The sequence below is a fragment of the Sinohyriopsis cumingii genome, chromosome 15 (genome assembly GCF_028554795.1).
Source record: "Sinohyriopsis cumingii isolate HCF-2022 chromosome 15, ASM2855479v2, whole genome shotgun sequence".
NCBI classification, from domain to species: domain Eukaryota; kingdom Metazoa; phylum Mollusca; class Bivalvia; order Unionida; family Unionidae; genus Sinohyriopsis; species Sinohyriopsis cumingii.
In genome coordinates this window covers 5,255,296-5,279,426 of record NC_142975.1, presented here as the reverse complement: position 1 = coordinate 5,279,426, position 24,131 = coordinate 5,255,296, and the positions used below count along the sequence as shown (strand labels likewise).

The 24,131-nt window shown below is 35.7% G+C and overlaps 1 protein-coding gene and 1 long non-coding RNA gene across 3 annotated transcripts in view; one reads left to right on the top strand and one right to left on the bottom strand.

Annotated features, from left to right (window-relative positions):
* The window catches only part of LOC149781204 (solute carrier family 2, facilitated glucose transporter member 1-like), a 110,180-nt gene that overhangs the window by 67,073 nt on the left and 18,976 nt on the right, over positions 1–24,131 (top strand). The window contains exons 1-4 of one of the 2 annotated variants that reach the window (XM_089935264.1): positions 16,676–16,879; positions 20,460–20,576; positions 22,895–23,211; positions 23,620–23,744. In XM_089935264.1, coding sequence (XP_089791390.1) covers positions 16,760–16,879; positions 20,460–20,576; positions 22,895–23,211; positions 23,620–23,744 — 679 coding nt within the window. In that variant the 5' untranslated portion in view covers positions 16,676–16,759. Of the gene's footprint in view, positions 1–16,675; positions 16,880–20,459; positions 20,577–22,894; positions 23,212–23,619; positions 23,745–24,131 lie in introns of those variants that run through there. The other variant, XM_089935265.1, reaches the window with a different exon arrangement.
* On the bottom strand, positions 12,776–16,178 carry LOC149781205 (uncharacterized). Its single transcript, XR_016414651.1, has 2 exons — positions 14,991–16,178; positions 12,776–13,028 (listed from the first exon to the last, which is right to left on the bottom strand). It is a non-coding gene; the product is annotated as an uncharacterized LOC149781205 (long non-coding RNA).

Genomic DNA, 24,131 nt, shown 5'->3' with positions numbered 1-24,131 from the left:
TGAAAAAGTCACACCATAGCCTTAAGTTAAGAAATTTGCCAGGGGCCAATTTACGAAACTGGACCCTGCCACCTTTAGCGAAGTCATGATCGTTTGGTGATAAGTAAAGTTTGTTTAGAGGCTATCAAACTACAATTAACAATCTGAATTATCAATGAAACAAAATTAAATGTGTGCATGTAGAGAATCCCGCACCTACTAAATTTACTTGTCAAAAAGTCCATGATTTCCAACCTGCCTATGGTTTGAACACTTTAGTTTATTCAATCCAAAGCATCCCAGTTCTGACACAGTTGAACAGGGATTTAACCTGAACGGATGCATGGATTAAATAACACAAGCACATTGATGAAAGATGGAAGTTTAAATATATGTATATTCTCTACAACATATACAGGGATTCTTTCAAGCTCTAAACATACTACTCGTTCAATTACTTCAGTTATATGTGAATGAATTTGTTACTTTATAAAATCTTATGACAAAAATAATTATAGAATTCAAAAATGGGTTAACAAATGCGATTCATACGTTAAAAAAAATTGTAGACACGTGCAGTAAAACCAAGATGTGATTCTTATAATCTCGTAATAAAGATAAGATTAATATAATTTCATATAATCTCATGCAAATAGGTGCAACTCAAAATAGGTACAAATCAAATTGTACTCAGTTGAAACACAACATATGTTCCATCTCTACTCATAACATAATCCATTGAAACAAACATGATCAATTGTAATAAACAATTTTAACATAAAACTCGTATATTAATTTGTACAGCACGTACGATTCATAAAGTGGAACTCGTTTAAATACTTGTAAACCTTGTTAACGAGAAATAGACCTGGTTGACCATGTCTATTGTCAAATCTCAACTTATCTCTCGAATTCTTGGGTTAGCCCACACTTGTATTGCCCCCCCCCCACTTCAACACTTCCGCCCTTGTATGGCCTTGACGGTCGCACATGCCTCAATTCACATACCGACATACATACAGCCTCGTACACTCTCACACAGCTGAAATAAAACCAAACTTGTATTAATATGTACGGAATTCACATTTATAAATATAAACACGTGCTACTAAATAAAACTCTAATTAGCAACGTGTAACGGTTCATTAAGTTCATAACGTTTCAGATTAACGTAGTAATAAAGGCAACATTTCATGCTACGTCATTAAAACTGAATATGCTTCACATGTTTGCAAATAAAATAAAATGTAACACTTACTCCTATGGCTGTAGAATGAAATGGAGAGCATACACCTTTACAAGATCCCAAAACACCAATGTGTCGATTAGAACAGACTCTTGCCTTAAATCTACAGGTATTCAGCAAGGGTAAAATACCCGTGCATACCGTGCCTTTTGTGCCACTCGCCCCAAGCAATTTACGACAAGATGCATGGTATCTCTGTCACTTAACTGGAAAAAACAATTCACCCTAGTTAAAACGTACGCATGTACGACGAAAATAATCAAATCGTTCTAAGGCGAAACCAAGCTAATTTTTGCCTTATTCTGTGAAAGTAGTATGGAATCATGAAATATTTGAACTCCTTGTTTTCTTTAACACTTACATTCCCATTTTTGACATTTGGACATTTATGTTTGGGTGTAGGGACAAATGTCCAGATATAAAAACAGGTTGGTTAGAGTCAGTGGAAACTGACTACATATTGTGTGATCATATTTATAGTTTGGCATTTCTTTATTTTTGATAACTGATAATGCGAAAGATGAATTTTTTAAATTGTTTCTTTCTCGCACGTCACAAATAGCATACAACACATAGTATTCATTGCATCCTGCATTCTTCTCCCTCTGCCCACTCATCCTCTTCTCTCCCTCCTTTTGAGCCATGTCAGCAGTGCCCGGTTTTCGGTGCTAATTACATCTGGTTCCAGGTCGCAAAATTGCATATTCAGTACATAACATTTGCGAAGAGCAACTCTATCATTAAAAACACGTGCTCGCCTAGAGTGTAAATGTCAGCAGTATAAATGATTCTGACCGCTGAATTACATCTGTGGTATCTGATGAATGTATCGGTTCCCACGTAAAAACATCTACTTACCAACGAACCTATTTTTGAGGTACATTATTGTAAACGATGCTCTTACTCATGTTTTTATTACATCCAGTTCATCCTAGTATAGATTCACATAATCTCTTGGAACACAAGATTCAAAATAATCTTATGAACATAAAAATGCACCCAATTGGAGCAACAATTGAACCAAACGTATGCTTCTAGACCCCTTGTACAGTCGCACGATTCCTTGGGTTGACCCAGACTCTTATCGGCCGCTCGCACCCTTCATGGATCCACCACATATACAGTCATACATATACACCCGTACATACAGCATACAGCCCCTTTTTGAATTAGCTACGTTTGCGTCCGTGGCTCACGATATACGTACATACATGCATACTTACGAATCGACAGCACGCAGCCTTAAATACTCTGGAAACTCCAGACAATTCTAAACAGCTTCAGATAGCTCTAGACATCTCTAGTCAGACTATAGACAGTCAGCTACAATAAAACCAAACTGGTGATAATAATAGTTTCTGTAAAATCTGTCGATATATGCTAATACATTAACCTCTAATAGTGACTTGTAATTCAAAGTTCAAATCTGCGTTGTAATAAATGCATTATTACGCGATAAGACATTACAAACCGAATAAGCTTCGCATATCAAATGAAATATAAATTTAACACTTACCCGTATGGCTAGAGAACAGTGGAGAGCGTACGCTCCTTGACGTGTTAGAAAACGACCAGTGTCGGTTTAGAAATTGATCTTACTTAAATCCATATGAGAGTGAGCAATAGTCAGGGTAAAATATCCGTGCATATCATGTTATTAAAGTCCCTTGTCGCAAGTAATTTCCGGCGAGGTACATGTTAATATGGTCGCTTACCTGGAAAAACACTTATTAACCCTAGATAACGTTGTACACCTGTACCACGAAAAATAGTCAAATAGTTCTAAGGCAAAACCAAGTTAATTTTTTGCCTAATTCTGTGTCACAATGAAAAAAGTGGATTTTTTAAAACTCACGTTATATATGAAATGCAATAGTATATGACAGAGTTAGTGCCCTTGTTTTAATGAATAAATTTAATTGACATAATACATGTAAATATGTTTGTTGGTTCTAGAAGGCTGGAATCACTGTTTTCTTACTATCCTAAATACCCCCCCCCCCCCCGCATCAAAAGAATTAAACGATCAAAACAACCAGAATGGTATACTAATGAAATCGCAGAGGCACAACGCAAACGAAACTACTACCATACATATAAAGACTTTACAAACTACCGTTTGTGGCAGAACAAAGTCAAATCAATCATTGTAAAACACAAACGCTCCTTTTTCAAAGAAGCCATCACATCAAACTCCGATAACAGATCCATCTGGAATCACTTACGAAATCTAACTTCAACGAAACCTGCACCTCTACCTCCATGTGAAATTATAGTTGATGGCACTAATTATACTGATGAGCTCGATATTGCAAACCAGTTGAACCATTTTTTTAATACTAATATCTCCCAAACGCTTGACAGGTCTAATAATACAGAGCCTAATTTAGACAAACTTACTAAATTCGTGAATGAAAGGGTACCCGATCATGTTAGTTTCAACATTCACTTAATAACAATACATGACACTTTTGATTTTCTAAATAAACATGACACAGACAAATCAGCAGGTCTAAATGGAATTCACCCCAAAACTCTGAAAATGTCGGCTTTATCAATCTCAAGAGTTGTTGAAAGAAATAATTAACTGCAGTGTCACTTCCTGTAAATTCCCGGAATCATTGAAGTTAGCAAAAGTATTCGCATTTGATAAGGGAAATGAAAAGAATGACCCATCCAACTATCGACCCATATCTGTTATATCCGTACTTTCAAAAATTATTGAAAACATGTCAGCAGGCATATTTTCAGATATCTTGACAAGTACCAACTCCTCCATAGATCACAGTCAGGTTTTCGAAAGAGTCATTCATGTCAAACTGCAGTGACAAACCTTATAGACCAATGGCTATTAGCAGTAGAATCAGGCGAACTTACTGGCGCAATCTTCATTGATTGAAAAAAACAAAAAAACATTCGATTAGGTTGACCATTCGGTGCTCATTGAACAACTTTCAACCTTCAAGTTTTCTCCAAATTCAGTTGCCTGGTTCATGTCGTATCTCACAAACAGACACCAGATTGTTTGCACGGGTAAACATATATCCGAACCAAGTCATATCTTAAGTGGTGTTCCTCAAGGATCTATATTAGGGCCTCTTCTTTTTCTACTATTTATCAATGACTTAGCCTTGTATCCAGCGCACGCTAACACAGATCTTTTCGCTGACGATTCGACATTAAATTTATCTGATAAATCTCTAGACTCCATTAAAATAAACTTCAAATCGACCTCAATAATATATCAGTTTGGTGTCATCAAAACAAAATGCATATTAATATCTCTAAAACGAAATGTATGACTATTGGAACAAAGCAGCGTCTATCTGCTAACATGGATTTACTTCTGACTCAAAATGGCTTAGACGTATCTATTGTCAAAAATCAAAAACTTTTTAGTATCAACATTGATCAACACCTCAGCTGGAATGCGCATATCGATCACTTATGTGCAATGGTAGTCAAAAGAATAACTATTAAAATTGCTTTCAAAATTTCTACCTCCACAATCACTTGAAATTTATTTTTCGGGTTATATACTACCACTGATAGATTACGGCTGTACCATATGGGGAAACACATCAAATGATAATCTGTCCAGAATTGATAGACTCCAGAAAAGGGCAGCACGAACAATACTGAAACTTCCTGTTATGACCCCCTCAAATGTTTTGTTTTCACGTCTGAAATGGCTACCTATACAAAAACGTATTTTTTATTTTAAAGGAATCATGACATACAAGTCTTTAAACGGTCTTTCTCCAGATTATATCTCTAACATAACTGAACTAAGATCATAGAATACTGAGCGTAATCTCCGATCCACGACTAACAACGATCTCCAGATTCCTTGGTCGAAAACCAATCATTACAAAAGCTCATTTACTGTATCAGCACCTACTGTATGGAATTCCTTGCCAATGAGGATACGTAATTCAACTTCCCTTGCTTTTTTTAAAATATCATTAAAGAAATTCTTTCTGGACCAACTGCAATGACATATTAAAAGCTCTGAATAGAAAACTTTATTATCATATCCATAATTGATATATCCAGATCTTATTCGATATATATATATATATATATATATATATATATATATATATATATATATATATATATATATATATATATATATATATATATATATAATGTATGTACCTGTGTATGGAATATTGTTCATATTTGTATGTTTCCCAGTATAGTCAAACAGTCATTCATGTTAAATATGTACGAATGAGTGTGCGACGATACCTGGTTATGTGCATGGTCTTCTATTTTTATTTTGTGTCTTATTTTCCCTTTTTTCTTTTTTTATATTATATTATATTATATTATATTATATTATATTATATTATATTATATTATATTATATTATATTATATATATATAACATAGCCATTACAAAAACTGAGGACCACATGGCAGATAGGTCAGCCATGACCAAATGTGTTATCCTCCATAAAGATAGTTTTTTATTATTATTATTATTATTATTGTTGTTGTTATTATTATTGTGATAAAACCGTTTGGTGTCCGTTAAAAATGTTTACAGTTCTTTTTTATATCAAGTTTGCGATCAGAAGAGGCATTCACTATGCATGGCTTGAAAAAATAAATAAAGAAAAACTTCTTTAACCTTCTTCACTTGTTACTAAGCCTTGAAAAATCTCACATTTCTTGTTTTCAGGAAATTCTCATTAGTTTAATATGCGCAGTATTGAATACAAGTGAATTTTCCCACCAGTTATATATTTAAATTGTAATAGCATATATTATACAATAAGTTATGTTCATTGTGGCGAAGTTATTTAAAGGTCATACTGAAAAGTAAATATAAAAAATTTCCCGTTACAATTTATTCCCATTGTATTGCCTAAATTTAGCTCGAATGATTAGTAGAGTAGCATATTCCAAAATTACTGCATTACCTCTCTTACCACGGTTTTGTTGCCGTGTGTGGCGTCATTGCCGATTAAGTTGATGTACTGTTTACGAAAAGGGGTCTCTTTATCGAGCGAATCAAACACAAGTGTGGGTTCGGCTTGTAGTCCCTTGTTTTTCCCTTATTTCCAATGACTTATCTACAACAATCGTTGTCAGTTAGATGTTCTAATAACGCGCCAAGACTATAAATAATTTTCCTCTATTTAGTCAGAGACCACAAAATATCCGAACTTTACATTTATTTCACAACCGCATGGCAACCCCATAACTGTGTGACTTCTCCTTTTGAGGATTTCCGTAGAGCAACGTCAGTACTTCAGTACCATTAAATGCAAATCACATCTCAAGCACCAAGTACAGGGAACTATTTTCCTACTCAATCCCAGGGTCAGTCGATTTGGGGCCAAATTTCAGGTGATTTTGCACCATAATTACCATCACGCCAACCACCCCCACCCCCAACTCTTAGATAATGGAACAGTCCATTCTCACTTATTCCATTGTACGAAATATCGATCCCTATCACAGATATTTCAAATGGAGATAATCAATGAACACCTTTAGATTTAAATAGGAACTGCCTGGCTCCATGCCCACTTGTTCGGCTTTGATCTGAACGCAGCTGCGAAACTAAACCATATCTTCATGAAACCTCATCAATAGTGTAGTCAGTGACGTTTGCCCCTAGAAAATGGCTAATTACTCGGGCTGAGAAATATTTCCCCAATACCGACTTACCATAATAAAACAACTAATCAACTCTTAACAAATCTCAAAATGGAGACGTAAATATAAATGGCGCATACCATAGATTTATTAAAATACCATTATTTGAAATAACGTTTCTATGATTCATATCGTCAATACTTGCAAGAAAGAACTGATAAAATATTACGAAGTCTTTATTCTCTTTTCTTAACGTCTGGAGGAGTAAAGGCGTAGAAAATGATTGCTTGGTTACAGTAAGGCACGGGCGCACCAGGGTAATATGACGTAGCGTAAGGGTTATACGATGTGATGGCACCGGCATACCAGGGTAATATGACGTAGCGTGAGGGTTATACGAGGTGATGGCACGGGCGCATCAGGATAATATGATGCAACTTTGAGAGGCATATATGGACATAGAAGATGGTCATTTTCGAGGATTATGACGTAATGATAAATGCAACATGTTTTAACCAACGATCAACGAATTTCTAACACTAAACTAAAATATAACTAGTATAGTTGTGACTATCCATCCTTTTCATACCTGTAGGAGTTTTCTTGTTTATTTTATAGAAATATTAAATTTAGTTGTCTCCCAAAATTTGAACAATCTAATACGTACGTACCTACCTAGAATTAATTTATGTTATGATAGGACCATTCAATTTTGATACGTGCTTTTAATTTAAGCCAGACAATTGTGATGTGTGCACACAATGCATCGTGTACAAGCGTCATTGTTTAAAAATTACGGAAGAAAAGTCATTTTATTTCCCTATTTTGGAGAAAGGAAAGCTGTTTAGGTAACGGGATTATTTTCCTGTTTGTCTATATTTGACCATATTTTGTGTCAAATAGTTTTAGTTGTACTGGTCATAGACGACACAAGAGCTGAGCTATTATCCGTCATCCATCCGTTAGCACGAATTTGTTATTTATCCTCGTTCTAAACTACTTTCAAGATTGCCATGACACTTTACACGATTTCTCATCCAAAGATATAGTTTGTCCTGAATGAAATGGTGCTGCTCATGCATCCAATATGGATGACACAACAGCCATCTTGAAAATATTTTGTGTGTTGTGTGTGATTATGATTTTTAACGCAGCTTCCACAATTTTTCAGACATATCGCTACGATGTCTGCAGGGTGGCAGTTTATAGTGATGTCTAGCAATGGGGCATCATGCCGCAGACATGGAGCATGACGTTTCGCCCAGTCACCTTATCCTGACACCATGCCGACCAATCCTAACACTAACCTCTTAATGCAGAGCGCCGAGCGAGGCGACTGTTAGTACCATTTTTGTTAGTCTTTGGTATGACTCGGCTGGGGTTCGAACCCACGACCTCCCGCTTCCGAGTCGGACGCTCTAACCACTAGGCCACAGGAGCTGTCCTGAAAATATTTTGTAATCGACGCATTATTATCGGAAATTCATATCGGCATGGGTTTTCACAGGAAGACTGCTTATGAAGTCTTGTAGGCCATCGATGAAAATGGTTGCGCCCAGAATGTTTCTTTTTTTATATATATATTTTTTTCTTTTACCCATTTTGAATTTGATCTCGAAATATTTATAATTATTTTCTGGGGAAAAAATCTTGAACATGATCTTTTTCCAGGTTTTGTTTGTTTTCATTCCTGTCACTTTTTCCATCAGCAAACACTAAATCCAAAAAATAAAAAAATAAAAATAAAAACCCATTGATATTACGATGCAAGTTTGCGTTAGATATATTATTTAAGCGCATCGTCTCTTTGTAATATTGAATTGTCACTCGACTTTTTGCTAAAAAAAATAATATTTCGTTTCTGCTAATAAACCATTATTAAACTCCCAGAATTACGTCTTTATGACAAAATTATCTGAATTCAGATGCAAAGATATTCAATGGTATAACGCGGGGGGGGGGGGGAGGGTCCAACAGCTTTTTGATGGGAGCTGAAACAAAACGCTTAAGGTCGCGGGCCGCACGGGTACGATCAGTTTAATAATTAAATACTAAAATCCAACAATTATTTCATGACACATTTTTATTGCATGATTCTAATAATTTTGTTTAATAAGATAGTGACATATTGTGGTAGATAGATAAACATGATCAGAAAACGATACAGAAAAATAGAATCAGATAAACATGATCAGAAAACGATACAGAAAAATAGAATCAGAATTAATTAAAATACATATTTTCCAAATGGACTGTCTACATAGCCGCTGGGCGCAGCATGTGAATGGACTGCAGGCGTCCCGCGGGTCGCCAGTTAGACACCCCTTGTATTGTCTTTGTTGTTATGGGTTTAACCAGTTTTAAGCACATTAGAGGCTATATACATGGCGGTCAGTATATAGTTGAAGAAGAATCCGGGAAAATCCGGAGAAGAACACCGACCTACGGGAAGCTACTGACAAACTTTCTCATATACGCACGTTGGTCGAGGCAGAGACTCAAACCCACTTGGACAGAGGTGAGATGTCATTGATCTGTCAGGGCAAGCGCCTTAGACCACTGGCGTATCGGTCTGATTTGTAGTCATATTTAACAAGAATTTTATCTGATTTAGTTAGGAAAGCTTCCGACAAAGGGGGACAAATATAGTTTTGTTGCCTAAGTGAATTTCTCCTCAAATGCATTTGCGTAGAGAAGGATTTAATTCTCTAAAGGTATTATTATTATTATTATACAATATCACATCCCTTACCTTCTCTTTACTTACATATATATGTACGAGTCCAGATCTGAATCTTCCGTAAGGTTAAAATCTGCATAATGGTCATCTTCGAACTCATGAATAATATACAACAAATATGATTTTTAAAAATAAATGAACCATGAAGCCATATTTTATTTTAAAGTTAGCTGGTAAGTACAAATTTCAAATAGCCTTCCATATCCTAGCGACAAAAAAAAAAATAAATAAAAAAATTACGATTTATTTCATAACTAACTGCAATTTATATATTCTGGCCAACTTGTTTTTTTTATATGTCAGATGTGATTGTCGACTTGCTGTTGTATGTATTTGTTGTATTGGACAAAAGTTATTTCCGGAGAGAGAGAGAGAGAGAGAGAGAGAGAGAGAGATTATTAATTCACTTTTTAGTTGTAGAGATATTCATTTGCATGATCATTTGAGTTTTGTTAAAAAATGTGATTTTGGGACCTGTCTGAAACAGTGAGAAGGAAAATTTTAGATGTCCTGTATATATGACAACTTGCTTCTTTTTTCATATTAGGGTTACTATTCAGAGCGTTGAAAGTGTTGCAATCTAGTTTTTGTTTGTACGGGGGCAGACTACGTGCAAATTGACGTTAAATGAAGGGAATCCTTCAAAAGAGCACATTTACATATCTGATTAACTTTTGATTAATTGTTTCCTTGCACACGTGTCAAGCAATTATATATGCCGTATAGCTTTACTGTGATCTGATTGGTCAATAATAACACACACCCTTGACACACCCTTTACGCACCTGGTATTCCAAAACACTGTTAAATTCCTATAGCGACAATCACTGGGTGATGCAATCTTAAATCTCTAAATGGATTCCAAGTCAAGAAAAGTCACGCAGTACACCTATTGAAACACATTAAATATCTGTTTAGTAAAATGAAGAAGAAAATAAGTTACAAATATAAGGAAGCAGCGCTATGTTGGTTGGTATTGAAGGTAATACTAGTAAGTTATTCAGTCAGATTGTGTATAGCCAAGGAAAAGAATGAAAAGCTACACCTTATCCCCCTTGGCGGGCCTCTTCGATACCATTTGTAACCTCTTTTCCCCATTCATATTATCCTGTTGCAGACGAATAGAATGATAGTTTGTAATCGTAAGTTCTAGCTGGCCAAATAAGGATCACGTAAACATCAGTAGCGTTGTTGATGTGACTAGTTCTACGCTTAAGGGGACAGTTGGACATTTAAAACCTGTAGTCCGAAATTTTTTTTTCCACTTCGTTGTAATCGTAAGCATTTCAACAATGTCATACCCCGCAAATCTTCGAGCCATGGGCCACCTCAGTTACGTCCATTGTAGTGACATGTACTTTATATTATAGTTTTAACAATCCGTCTGTCCCAGTACAATCACGTCTGCCACATGTGTTTTCTGCTAACTTTTAAATGGCTTTAGGTATTACAATAAAATTTGGTGTTTTTGACGTTTTCCAGCAGAGTTGGTGCTCCCTGTTGGACTTAAAACTCTGCCTTTGGGTTACGTTTCCGAGGAAATATTTAAAATCAAATTTGTTTTTACGTTCGATGTTCACTTTTTCTTGAAATTGTAGGAGTTATTGCTGTCTTTGAACCTGATGTGTATCGTACAAATTGCGTTCAATACTTTCTGGAGGATTTACAACATTTAAACCAAATCTTTATATCGAAGTGACTTGGGTATGGTTTTTGTCCTCTGACCTTTGATACTGAAAAGTTAGAATGTTATGGAGTTAGGACTTTAGCCCATTTCATGCAGACGTCGGTGAACTTCGTAATTTGCTCGGAATTTTGATCACGTGGCGGGTGGTCAGCTGACCGTAATAGGTGGTGGGTAAACTATGGCTAACGCTTCAGGATCAACTTCTGTAACTACTTCAACATCGTTTATCGAGTTGAAAATGCATATTCAACAGCGATGCTACCGCAGATATTGACGAAATTTAATATTGGAACCATCCTGTTTTATTGTCTGGAAACCAGGGCGGATTTCAAACCCATACGAGAGAGTAGCTTTGAGCTGTTTACATCTGGACATGTACATGTAAGTAAGGAAACGGTGTCGAAGTAAGCACATTTAATCCTGACAGTCAAAGAGCAAGTTGTTCAAACTATTTCTGTTCATCCGAAACGTCGCTATAATAAAATGCGTTTCATATTAGTTTATCAATGTGGATACTTTACATATAAATTTCAATCATTTAATTAATTTTATTTCTGAAATATTTCTAAACAACAATGGACGCCATTTTGTTCAGTACATGTACCCACCAGCGTTTGATTGGCTGGAGTATAAAGTAACTCGGGAGGTTATTCGGATAATTACGGAGCAACTCGGTTAAATTTGGTATGAAATGGGCTTTTCTAGAACCTTTCCTTAGCATTATATGGAGATCACGTGGACAGTTTATCATATACAAAAATGTCACTTTCATTTGAATAATTCATTTTTCGGCACATGATGAGCTAAGTGGCCGGATTTCACAGATTAAGTTTGCTTCCTCAAACCATTAGGACAGAAACGGATTTCACGGATTAAGTATGCTTCCTCAAACCATTGTTATAACAAGGTGAATTTTGGAAGACAGAAAGAAAATGAAAGGTGTCAATTGGATGTACTCATTGTGAAATTATTAAATTACCCCATTTTTCCATTTTAAAGCGTGGCATGTTGAAATATATGGTTACACTGTATTGTCTCTGGATAAGTGGGCTTGTCAGCTTTACCAGATCTGATTGGTCCGTGAGACACACCTCCAGATACACATCTGACTGACGCACGTTAGAATAAAAAAAAGAAAGAAAAAAAAAAGCTGGATGATGCAATATTCAGCTATTGAAGTGTAAATACATGCATGTCACTCAGTTCGTATTGAATATAGGCCAGTAGAACGAATTATATATATATATCCTTGATCTACAGACAGGTTTACACATGTTTGGAATTTCAAAGAGAATTCCTACAAGACCTTTGTAAATTTTTACATGTATCTGGTTTCTTTCAAGTTCTGTCGATGCACGAAATGCTTGGCACTAATACTTTTCTTGCATTTAAAAATGTTACATTTTGATCGTTTTAGAAGATGGGGGAGAGAAAGAAAATGAAAGGGATATAGATAAAACGAAAGATTCAGAAATATAAGAAAAGAAAATAAAATAAAAAGAAACAAATCTTATGTTTTTAAAGATCTTTTTTATAAAGAGAAGTATTTTTCATTCCGGTGGCCGAGTGGTCTAAAGCGCTCTCCGTTACGGATCACTGCCATCTCACCTCTGTCTGCGTTTGTTCGAGTCTCGGATTCAGCCAATGTGGGTATGTGAGAAAGCTTGCCAGTAGCTTCTCGTTGGTCGGTGGTTCTTTCTGGGGATTTTCCCGGGTTCTTCCTCCACCATTATTGCTGGCCGCCATGTATTGCCTATCGTGAGCTGAAAAGAGCATTAAACCCTACAACAACAACAACAACAATAACAACAACATTTTTCATTCCTGAAAAATTTGATAGTTTCACTTTAAGAACTGAAATGCATCGAAGATTGTCTCTTATACGAATTACGTTTATCAAAGACGTGTATGCTTTATTAAAAAGATTTCTGAAAAAGTAATTACATGAATATATCTTTCTCTTAATGTCATAACAGTAAAACAAATCTCTTACTTGCGTAATTAGTAATATCAGACATGTTAATTTACTTAGAAAAGGACATAAAATGGCCGAACAACATGAAACACAGTTTCCAGATTAATTTGACAACATCCAGTTAATTGGCGCTGCATATAAAACAGAAAGGAACTAGAACTGGGAAGTCTAATATTAATTACGTTTACTATTATTTACTAGTCCCACACTACTGCGGTTCCCTAAAGGTAAGATGGTAATATGTATAAAATAGGTTATAGACGGTCAAGTTTTGAAGCTTCGTTTACAGGTATACGAAATAAAACTACAGGTAAAAAATAAACATTCCTTAAACATAGAATTTGTTGGATTCCTCATTCATTTAAAAAGTCCACGATATTATTTGATGGTACATTCAGAAAGCTGAATTGTGATATTTTGAGTGGTCACTGAATTGTGATAGTTTGAGCGGTCACTGAGTTATGATAGTTGAGTGGTCACTATATTGTAGTTTGCGCGGTCATTGAATTATGATAGTTTGAGTGGTCACTGAATTGTGATCTTTTGAGTGGTCATGGAATTAAGATATTTTTATTGGTCACTGTAGATAAGTTGTGTCGTCAGGTAAGGAATACATAGTTTTGATTTGACCTACTTCCTTTTTGCAGAATCAAATGTAAACTGTAAACGTACATATTGCAAAGTCATTCCCCACCCAATCTTCATCGTGAACTTGACTTAGGAAAGAATATAACACCGTGTGCGCTGCTGCAGTCTATACCTTTCTGCGGCAAACTCTTTTTAGAAGCAAAGCGATCCAGTGTTTGGCATCTATAGTTAATCATGGTCTCTCCTCAACACCCACCCCTCTCCCTGGATCCTTCTTATCCATAGTTAAATCTGGTTATGTACCGGGACAGTGTTGTCGAACAAGGGTTTAAAGTTCGTGTTGAGTCTTTTAAAAGTTACTAATCCTAAATGAAATTCCTATGTAGTTAGTTGAATTTGTAAGTATTAAACAAAAGTTCAGAGTAGACTAGTATTCATATAGAGATGGGAAGCATTTGAAGTACTTTTATGTGTGTGTGTGTGTGCGAATGCGTATCGGTGTGTGTGCATGTGTATGAGAGAGAGAGAGAGAGAGAGAGAGAGAGAGAGAGAGATCAAATATTATAGCTGAAGTAAATTTCTTTCAAATATATGTTGTTTACGTGGATCTACGGCTGGAAATGCGATTTGGACTAGGTAGCCCTAGTAGGATATTTCTGTCAGGTTATATTTCAGGAGATTTTTGAAAGTAATTACCGACATCTGGTAAAGGTGATTTTTGAAGGTAATTACCGACATCTGGTAAAGGTGATTCAGTATATCCTGATCATTTGATTTTAGATCCTGGTTCATAAAAAGAATTTTTCCAGGAAGATATTTACCTTGAACTCTTACCAAGATTGTATGGCCACTTCAACATAGTACCAGTTAAGTTTTAAGGATCTTGTTAAATTAAAATTCCACTTCATGCTTGACATTACCCATGTCATAGTTGGTGTGTAATTTTCATTGGCTGTTTAGGACACACCTGCCATGTTCTAGTTTGTGAAAATTCGTATCTTCTAATGGTAAAACGTATTTTTTATATCCGTTAAGTTTTCGATTTTTGTTAAGAGTTAGTCCAAGCCAGAGCTGTTGATCACGTGTGATTTTTTTTTAAATTTATTTTTTTATTGCAAGGTTCATCCGTTGTTTTTGTTGGTGTTATTATTATTATTATTACCTTTCTGTGTTGTTGGATTTTGGTATGCTGATTTGTTGATAGCCACCCAGAAGCAGATCGAATTTATCATATTTTAGCTGAGTTATGGTCCTTGATTGCCCGTACCTCCTAGATTTTCGATTCCGCAATCTTTCCTTCCCAGTTGATTGTTGGATTTGAACCAACTTTTTGCACGTAACTCTGTATTTTAATCTACTTTGAAGGAGTTTGATTTTTGCACGTAACTCTAATTAAAGAGTGTATGCAGCTTTTTGCATGCATTGACATACTATCATACATGCTGGTTTTGATTTTAAGAAAATAATAAATATCTCCCTTACAACCCAGGTTTTGATACAGATGACCTGTCACGTGATCAGATTACATAATGAGCGAAAGAACTGGCTGCACACTACAATAAAATCTGATATACTTCTTGTCCATATTCCTTCAAGCATCATATCTGTTGAAAGATTATTGAATGTACCGAATTCTAAGAATATTCAGTTTATGGCTTGCTTCAAGCATCATATGTGTCGAAAGATTATTGAATGTACCGAATTCTAAGAATATTCACTTTCTGGCTTGCTTCAATGCATCGTCAGAAATGGGTGAACCCGGAGCTTTCTAAAATATTTTTGGTAAAATAAATTTTTTTCGGAATTTGTTCTGGTCTGAAAAAGTAATATAAAAGCTGAAAAACCCAACGAAAAGCTTAACATAATTTGACCATTTTTACATAAATAATCTCGCGATAAACGCCTTCCAGTTTTGGAGGAATGGTGTCGATGTGCTGTCACATATTGATGAAGATAAAAAATAAATTGAAACATTCTTACGTTCCTTTCGTAACATTTATAGTGTACACCATTGGAATATATTTCTGGAGAATGCCATCTGACGATTCTGATTCCCGTTCCTTTGATTAGATATCAAGCGCATGAGCAGTCGGGCGTATTTGTGTATTGCATATACAATATTGACCTTGACGTGTCATTTTGCAATAGTAATACTGTGTTGTCCGGCACGTCGATAGAACACAGAACATCTATTGAACTGCAGCCTCTTTTGTCTCCACAAAATGTACGTCATAACAGCAACCTTGTAGTGTCCAATGGGGATTTTGATAAATATTTTGTAGAATTCATTCTATTGAAAAGTAATTTTGAAAAAATCCATTAAAATCACATCATTTTCCATATATGTGATATCAGATTAGTAGAATGACAAGTTTTTATTTTCCAACATTTTGTAATAAAGGAGGTTAATTTAAATTTTAAAAAGTATCAATATTCAATTTTGGCTTAGAAGAGCAGTAAGGTATTTAAGTCATATATCGATAAAATAGTTAAATTCTTAAAAATAAAAAGTTGACTTTGTAAATCATGTTTTGAATAATATTGTTTTGCTTTTATTTCTTTTTTTTAAATGTAAAAAAAAAGTTTATTTATTTTCATTTTTTCGAGTATTGCCATGTGTATGGAGTATCTGATAGCAACAAAGATGGCAGCTATGAAACTACTAACCACGTTTTTTTGCTTCAACGGGATTGGCTGGCTTAATTATTAGAAAAAAAGTAATGTAATTTAGATCCAAAATTTCACAATATATTTCTCAGGGAGTAAACATTTGAGAGTTAATTTTCCCTCTTTTAAGCCCAGTTGTGTACCGCCCACATCCTTATTGATCAGTCTATATATGCAATGGGATAGGAGTGGTGTTTGCAAACACAAACGATTCAGCTTGATAGAAAACGTATCGGAGACTCAATACATCTACTTAATTTTAAAATGGAACATAACGAAGACGTATTTGAAAATGGCTTGGTTTATAAACCTACTGTGAAAGCTAATGGTGTGAATGGAGACATCAGTTCTAAACCACAACAGAATGGCTATGTACAGGACAAGGTCTGTAATTCTATTGATTTCTTGTAACTCTGCGAACATCTCTAATTATCAAGCCTTAGCATCTTTGTACATGATGTTTTCTCTGTTTTATCTTATCAAGCATAAATTTGATATGTGATCCTTCAAATAATTTTTTAAAATATCTTTAGATAATTTTCAGAGCTTATGTTTTTTAAGAAAAGAAGATATCTGGTTTCTGCAAAGAAGCCATAGCCCATTTCATACTGAATTTAATCGAGTTAATCGGTAATTATCCGAATAACCTCCCGAGTTACTTTATACTCCAGCCAATCAAACGCTGGTGGGTACATGTACATAATAAAATGGCGTCCATTGTCGTTTAGAAATATTTCAAAAATAAAATTAACTAAATGATGGAAATTTATATGTAAATTATCCACAGACTTTCAAAAATAAATCGGATAAACTCATATGAAACTCATTTTATTAAAGTGACGTTTCGGATGCACATAAATAGTTTAAACAACTTGCTCTTTGATTGCCAGGATTAAATTTGTTTACTTCGACACTGTTTCCTTCCTTACATGTCCAGATGTAAACAGCTCAAAGCTACTCTCTCGTATGGGTTTGAAATCCGCCCTGGTTTCCAGACAATAAAACAGGATGGTTCCAATATTAAATTTCGTCAATATCTGCGGCAGCATCGCTGTTGTATATGCATTTTTCAACTCGATAAACGATGTTGAAGTAGTTACATAAGTTGATGCTGACGCTGAAGCGTTAGTCATATTTTGCCCACCACTTATTACAGTCAGCTGACCACCCGCCACGTGATAAAATTCCGAGCAAATTACGAAGTTCACCGAAGTCTGCATGAAATGGACTATAGATCAGAAAGAAAACAATTCGACCCATTTTGTTGCAGTTCAGTTTGTAGTATTTTGTCCTTTGATTGTCGCTGCCTTAAAAAGATTTCCATTTAGTTGCCTCCCATTTGACAGCGTTATGGACCTATGAAAGGGCCATCATTTAGTTTTTTGTGTGTATGTGTGTGTGATTTGGATTTTTAACGTAGCTTTAACAATTTTTCAGTCATATGATATCACTACGATGTCTGCAGTGTGACAGTTTATAGTGATGTCTAGCACTGGGGCATCATGCCCCAGACATATAGCATATGTCCCACCCAGTCACATTATCCTGACACCAGACCGACCAGTCCTAACACTAACTTCTTAATGCTGATCGCCAAGCCAGGTAGCTGTAAGTCTTTGGCATTACTCGGCCCCACGACCTTCCGCATCCGAGGTGGACGCTCTAACCACTAGGCCACCGGAGCAGTCATTTTGTTTTAAATAAGTCTTTTGTTATCTTATTGAATTACGCGTGCTTTACCGAGATTCGAACTGTTTTTTTTTTGTTGTTTTTTTTTTGTGTACGCATTATATTTCTGCGCATCTTCATGTACGAACCGGGGATAGCACTTTCTGCGCTTTCTGGTGTATGTTTGTAAAGTACTTGTCTATATTAATTTCAGCATGCCCTAATTTCTGACAACGGAATCCGGTGTGACCGTTTGTACTAGATGAGTGTTAATAACTGGGTCACCTTTCAGTTGTGTCTGTTATACACGAATGCTCTCAGCGAGAGAGAGAGAGAGAGTATTTTCGCTATTATTCATTCAATAATTGGAATTTAACAGCTTGCACTATGGAGTTGACTACACTTTTAGTAAAGGCACTCGTGGGAACCCGGATGGGCGAGTGGTCTAAGGCGATTGCCTTCAGAGATCACCGACATGCCACCTCTGTTCGAGTCTCTGGCTCGGCCAGCATGGGTATGTGAGAAAGTTTGTCAGTAGCTTCGCGTGGGGCCGTCATGTATTGCCTATCATTTTTGCTGAAGATTGGTGTTATGCCCACAACAACAGCCACTCGAGATCAGTTGGTGTAAATATCGTAAGCTAGTGTAAGGTGTTGCGTAGGTGTTGAAGAGGCTTTTGAATCTTAAACGTAATAGGGTGTAATGGCTTTTACCATGCAGTATACAAATTAAGTTCATTAAGTCAAATGAACAAAGGCGTAACCGAACGACATTGACGTACATTTTAACTACGCGTGAACATTTTGTAGTAGTTGAATCAGTGATTGACGTAACTGATAGCCATTATGAAAATCTTGTTATTACTACTTCTCTTTAACAAAAGTCATATCGACATGAGATTTCCACCAGAATATTTCTTATAATTAATGTCTTGTTGGTTCCAGATGAAAATGGTGCTGATTTTATTTCCAGTTTGGCCCCTATGACGGCCATAATGAAAATCTTGTTGTCGCAACCCCGTCTGAATGGATGACATTATCGACATGAGGCTTTGACCATAAAGACTTCTTATGATATTTTCTTGGCCTTATATTAAAACTGTTCAATTATTAAGTCAAGATGGCATGTTAAAAATCTTGATAATAATAATAATAATGAGGACTTTGTATAGCGCCTAATCTTTAGAAGCTCAAAGCGGTTGACAACATTAGAAAACACCTATAAGATAAGAAACATAATAATATAATTACAAAAACAAACAACACGAAATTAGTAAAACATTAAAAAAATGAAAAAATATTGCTACCTTTTCTGAATGGAAGCTCATTATGACACGGAGTTTTGCAACAAAAAATTCTAATGGTGTCAAGTTGATCTTAAATGAAAAAGCTGCTGATCTGACATTTACTATTGCCACCATAGTGGTCAATTTGAAAATATTGTTATTACTCAAGAATATCAGAGATGGTTTCAGTACTCAGCGGTGACGTCTTGGATTTATCGACATTTTGTTCGGCCAGTAGAACGTGAAGGGTCACGTATTTTCACGTTCCTTTAGCAGTGTTTGAAATTTGTGTAAATGTTTGAACTAATTAGACGATTTGTTCAGCAGTGGTGGTGGTGGTGGTTGTGGCTTATTTCTGTTGCAAAGATGATCTAGTGTTGTGTAAAATGCAGTAGTAATTAGAAGACACTGCTTACTCAATAGGTCGTGTTACAAAACCCTCGGGGCCCCGAGTGGGCGAGTGGTCTAAAATACTCTCTGTTACGGATCACTGCCATCTCACCTCTGCTTGGATTCGAGTCTCCGATTCGGCTAAATTGGGTATGTGAGAAAGCTTGCCAGTAGCTTCTCGTGGGTCGGTGGTTCTTTCCGGGGTTTTCCCGGGTTCTTCCTCCATCCCGGGTTCTTCCTCCACCATTAATACTGGCCGCCATGTATAACCTATCGTGTACTGAAAAATGGCGTTAAACCCAACAACAACAATAACAAAACCCTCAGGCAACTATTTAAAAATGTCTTCATTCCAATTTGTTGAAAATTGTTCTAAACTTGGCAGAGAACGTAGAAAGAAGTTACGGGGTATATCAAGTGACACATGAGGGTCAAAGCCACACCATCAAGTCGGTAACCTCTGGCACTGACTGGATTACACATTCTTTAAAAATACTTTCAACATGGAAGAATCTCCCCATTAGATACACATGGTTATAATCAGTTTGGAATATCATGTTTAATCGTTCCTTTCTTAAAATTATTTTTTGCTCCTAATAAGCATACCGCAAATCTTTTCAGACTGGTGAAAACGAAGCTGGGTGGACCTTCTGGCTGGTATTTAGCGTCGTTGTCGCCGTCTTCGGAAATTCATTCCTGTACGGATATAATATCGGCGTAGTTAACTCCCCTGCTAAGGTAGGTGATATATAAAATATAGCACAGTTTTAAGGTCATTATCCTAAGATATCAGGGATGTGAAACTCATTTTGGTAATAACAATGGTATATATGATCAGATAATCTCTTCGTTTTTATGGCTCGTTTATAATGCTTGTCTGTTTTCCTTCATATTAATACAAAGTTGTACCTCGCAATGAGGGCTGTTTAGTTGATGAAAGGGCTCCAATGGTTATACTTGGTAAGGCAAGTACTAGTATTTGCATGACTAATCAGTGGTTAAGTATAGTATGATAGAAGCATGGATGACCAATCAATGGTTAAGTGTAATGTGATAAATGCATGGATGATCAATCCAGTGATTAAGTTTAATGTGATAAATGCATGGGTGACCAATGCATAATTAAGTGTGGTGTGAAATTAGCATGTGTTGGTAATCAGTTAAGTGTAGTATGATACAAGCATTTGTGGGTAATATGTTAAGTGTAATATGAGAGAAGTACAGGTGGGCAATAAGTAGTTGTTTGGTGTGGTAAAAGCATAGGTGGCTAATCAGTGGTAAAATATCATGTGGTAAGACCATGTGTGGCTGATTAGTAGTAAAAATGTGAGTGGAGAATGGGTGGTAAATTGTAGTGTGAGCGAAGGGTTGGTTATCAGCCTTTGGTTAAATATTGAATAATAGAAGGGTTGGTTGGGTAATGAGTGGTTAGGTATGGTATAAGAGAGTCAGCTGGGTGATGAGTGGTTATATATAATGTGAAAGAAGTGTTGGTTAGATAATGAGTGGTTAGGTATAGTATAATAGAATAGTTGGTTGGGTAATGGTGGATTAGGTATAGTTGATTGAAGGTTTGGTTGGGTAATGGTTGATTATTTATAGTTTATTGAAGGGTTGGCTGGGTAATGGTTGATTAGGTATAGTTTATTGAAGGGTTGGCTGGGTAGTGGTTGATTAGATATAGTTTATTTAAGGGTTGGTTGGGTAATGGTAAATTAGGTATAGTTTATTTAAGGGTTGGATAGGTATTGGGTGATAATGTATAGTTTATTGATGGGTTGGCCAGGTAATAGTTGATTAGATATAGTTTATTGAAGGGGTGGCTGGGTAAAGGTTGATTAGGTATAGCTTATTGAAGGGTTGGTTGGGTAATGGTAAATTAGGTATAGTTTATTTAAGGGTTGTATGGGTATTGGTTGATTAGGTATAGTAAATTGAAGGTTTGGCTGGGTAATGGTTGATCAGATATAGTCTCTTGAAGGGGTGGCTGGGTAATGGTTGATTAGATATAGTGTATTGAAGGGTTGATTGGGTAATGGTAAATTAGGTATAGTTAGTTTATTGAAGGGTTGTCTGGGTAACATTTGATTAGGTATAGTTTGTAGAAGGGTTGGTTGGATAATGGTTGATTAGGTATAGCTAATTGAAGGGTTGGTTTGGTAATGGTAAATTAGGTATAGTTTATTAAGGGTTTTGGGGGTAATGGTTGATTAGGTACAGTTTATTGAAGGATTGGTTGTGTAACAGTTGATTAGGTGTACTTTATTAAGGGTTGGTTGGGTAATAGTAAATTAGATATAGTTTATTGAAAGGTTGACTGGGTAATGGTTGATTAGGTATAGTTTATTGAATGGTTGACTGTGTAATGGTTGATTAGGTTTAGTTTATTGAAGGGTTGGTTGTGTAACAGTTGATTAGGTATAATTTATTGAAGGGTTGGTTGTGTAACAGTTGATTAGGTATGATTTATTGAAGGGTTGGTTGTGTAACAGTTGATTAGGTATAATTTATTGATGGGTTGGTTGGGTAATGGTTGATTAGATATAGTTTATTGAAGATTTGGCTGGGTAATGGTTGATTAGATATAGCTTATTGAATGGTTGGCTGGGTAATGGTTGATTAGATATAGTTTATTGAAGGGTTGGCTTGGGCAACAGTTGATTAGGTATAGTTTAATGAAGGGTTGGTTGGATAATAGTTGATTAGATATAGTTTATTGAAAGGTTGGTTGGGTAATGGTTGGTTAGGTATTGTTTGAATAGTTCAGAGAGTAATTAATTCGCTGGAGCAAAGGCTATACAGTAGATTGATAGATATACTGATAGGTACATACATGTGAATTGCTGAATAACCAAAACCAGTTTGTTTTCATTCTCACACTCATATAGTAATGCAAACCAAGTACGTACACTAATAATGTCATTATCTTATGATGTCTTTATTATACTAACTGCATAGTTCACACTTTTCATCAAAGGAAGATAATGTCATTTTAGAGTGATAACTAAGATGCTGCATTACCAACTGTTCTAACTTTACTTTGTTCACCTTCACAGATTATCCAAGATTTCTACGGTGAGGTTTATGCAGAAAGAAATGGAATTAAACCAGATAATACTCCCATCCTCTCGTCATCCAGTAATGTATCTACAACCACAATTACTATTGTCATTGGTAGTCCAGGCCAAAATAATACAGGTTATGATGTTGATTCAGCAAAAGCTCACAATGGCTCAAAACCATCCGTAGAAAAAGGGGGCAGTGTGGATGACAATTTCCTGGATCTGATGTGGTCCATCACAGTTGCCATCTTTGTCTTGTTTGGAATGGTTGGTGCATTTGCCTCTGGAAAAATTGCTGATTTCTTTGGAAGGTTTGTAATTCAGAATCATGAAATATTTCACACCTTTGCAGGGTTTCAAATTTAGTATTTAGTAACATATTTAAATGGTTTTGAGAGTATATAAATTTCATTAAACTAACCAAGAAGTATTACCCCAAACTAAGTTGAATTATGACACTCTAGGATTTTGGAAAATAATCTGTTTTATAGTATATCTGAGCCTTGATTTAACTTTACAGTTTTAATAATAATTGTAATGCCATTTAATTGAGTAGGAGTCATCTATGTGTTGATATTTTTTATCTCTTAAGAATAGTCACTTAACAAGATACATACATGTAATTTGAATTGGCAGATTTTGCCTGAATTCAGCTAAACCATCTTGGGTTAGATAAGTATGTGCTAATTATTTTCAATTTTTATTTATACTTTTCTTAGAAAGCGTGGTATGATTATCATCACCTTCATTATGTTTCTTGCTGCCGTCTTTGGTGCGATCCCCAAAGCTGTCAGATCTCCGGAATGTCTCATCGTGTCGAGAGCATTTGTTGGACTTCACTGTGGTATGTATGCAAACTTAATGATTTGGGAGCAGAGTGTAAAAATCATGTTTTTCCATTTTTTTTTAAAAATAGCTTTTTCATTTTGTTCTTCCTTGACGGTACCCTTTATGTACAACTGTTTATACTCGATGATGGATTCATTTGAAACCTATATGTATAAATATTTGCATCCTCCATTGGTTGTTATCTAATAAATATGGTTTTTCAGAGATAAATCTTATGGTAACCCTTTTCCACCAACTTCTGTAGCAGGGGCAGTGAATAGCAATCAGCCACTACCTACTTTAGCAGAGGCAGTGAATAGCTATCAGCCACCAACTGCTGTAGAAGGGGCAGTGAATAACTATCAGCCACCAACTGCTGTAGTAGGGGCAGTGAATTGCTATC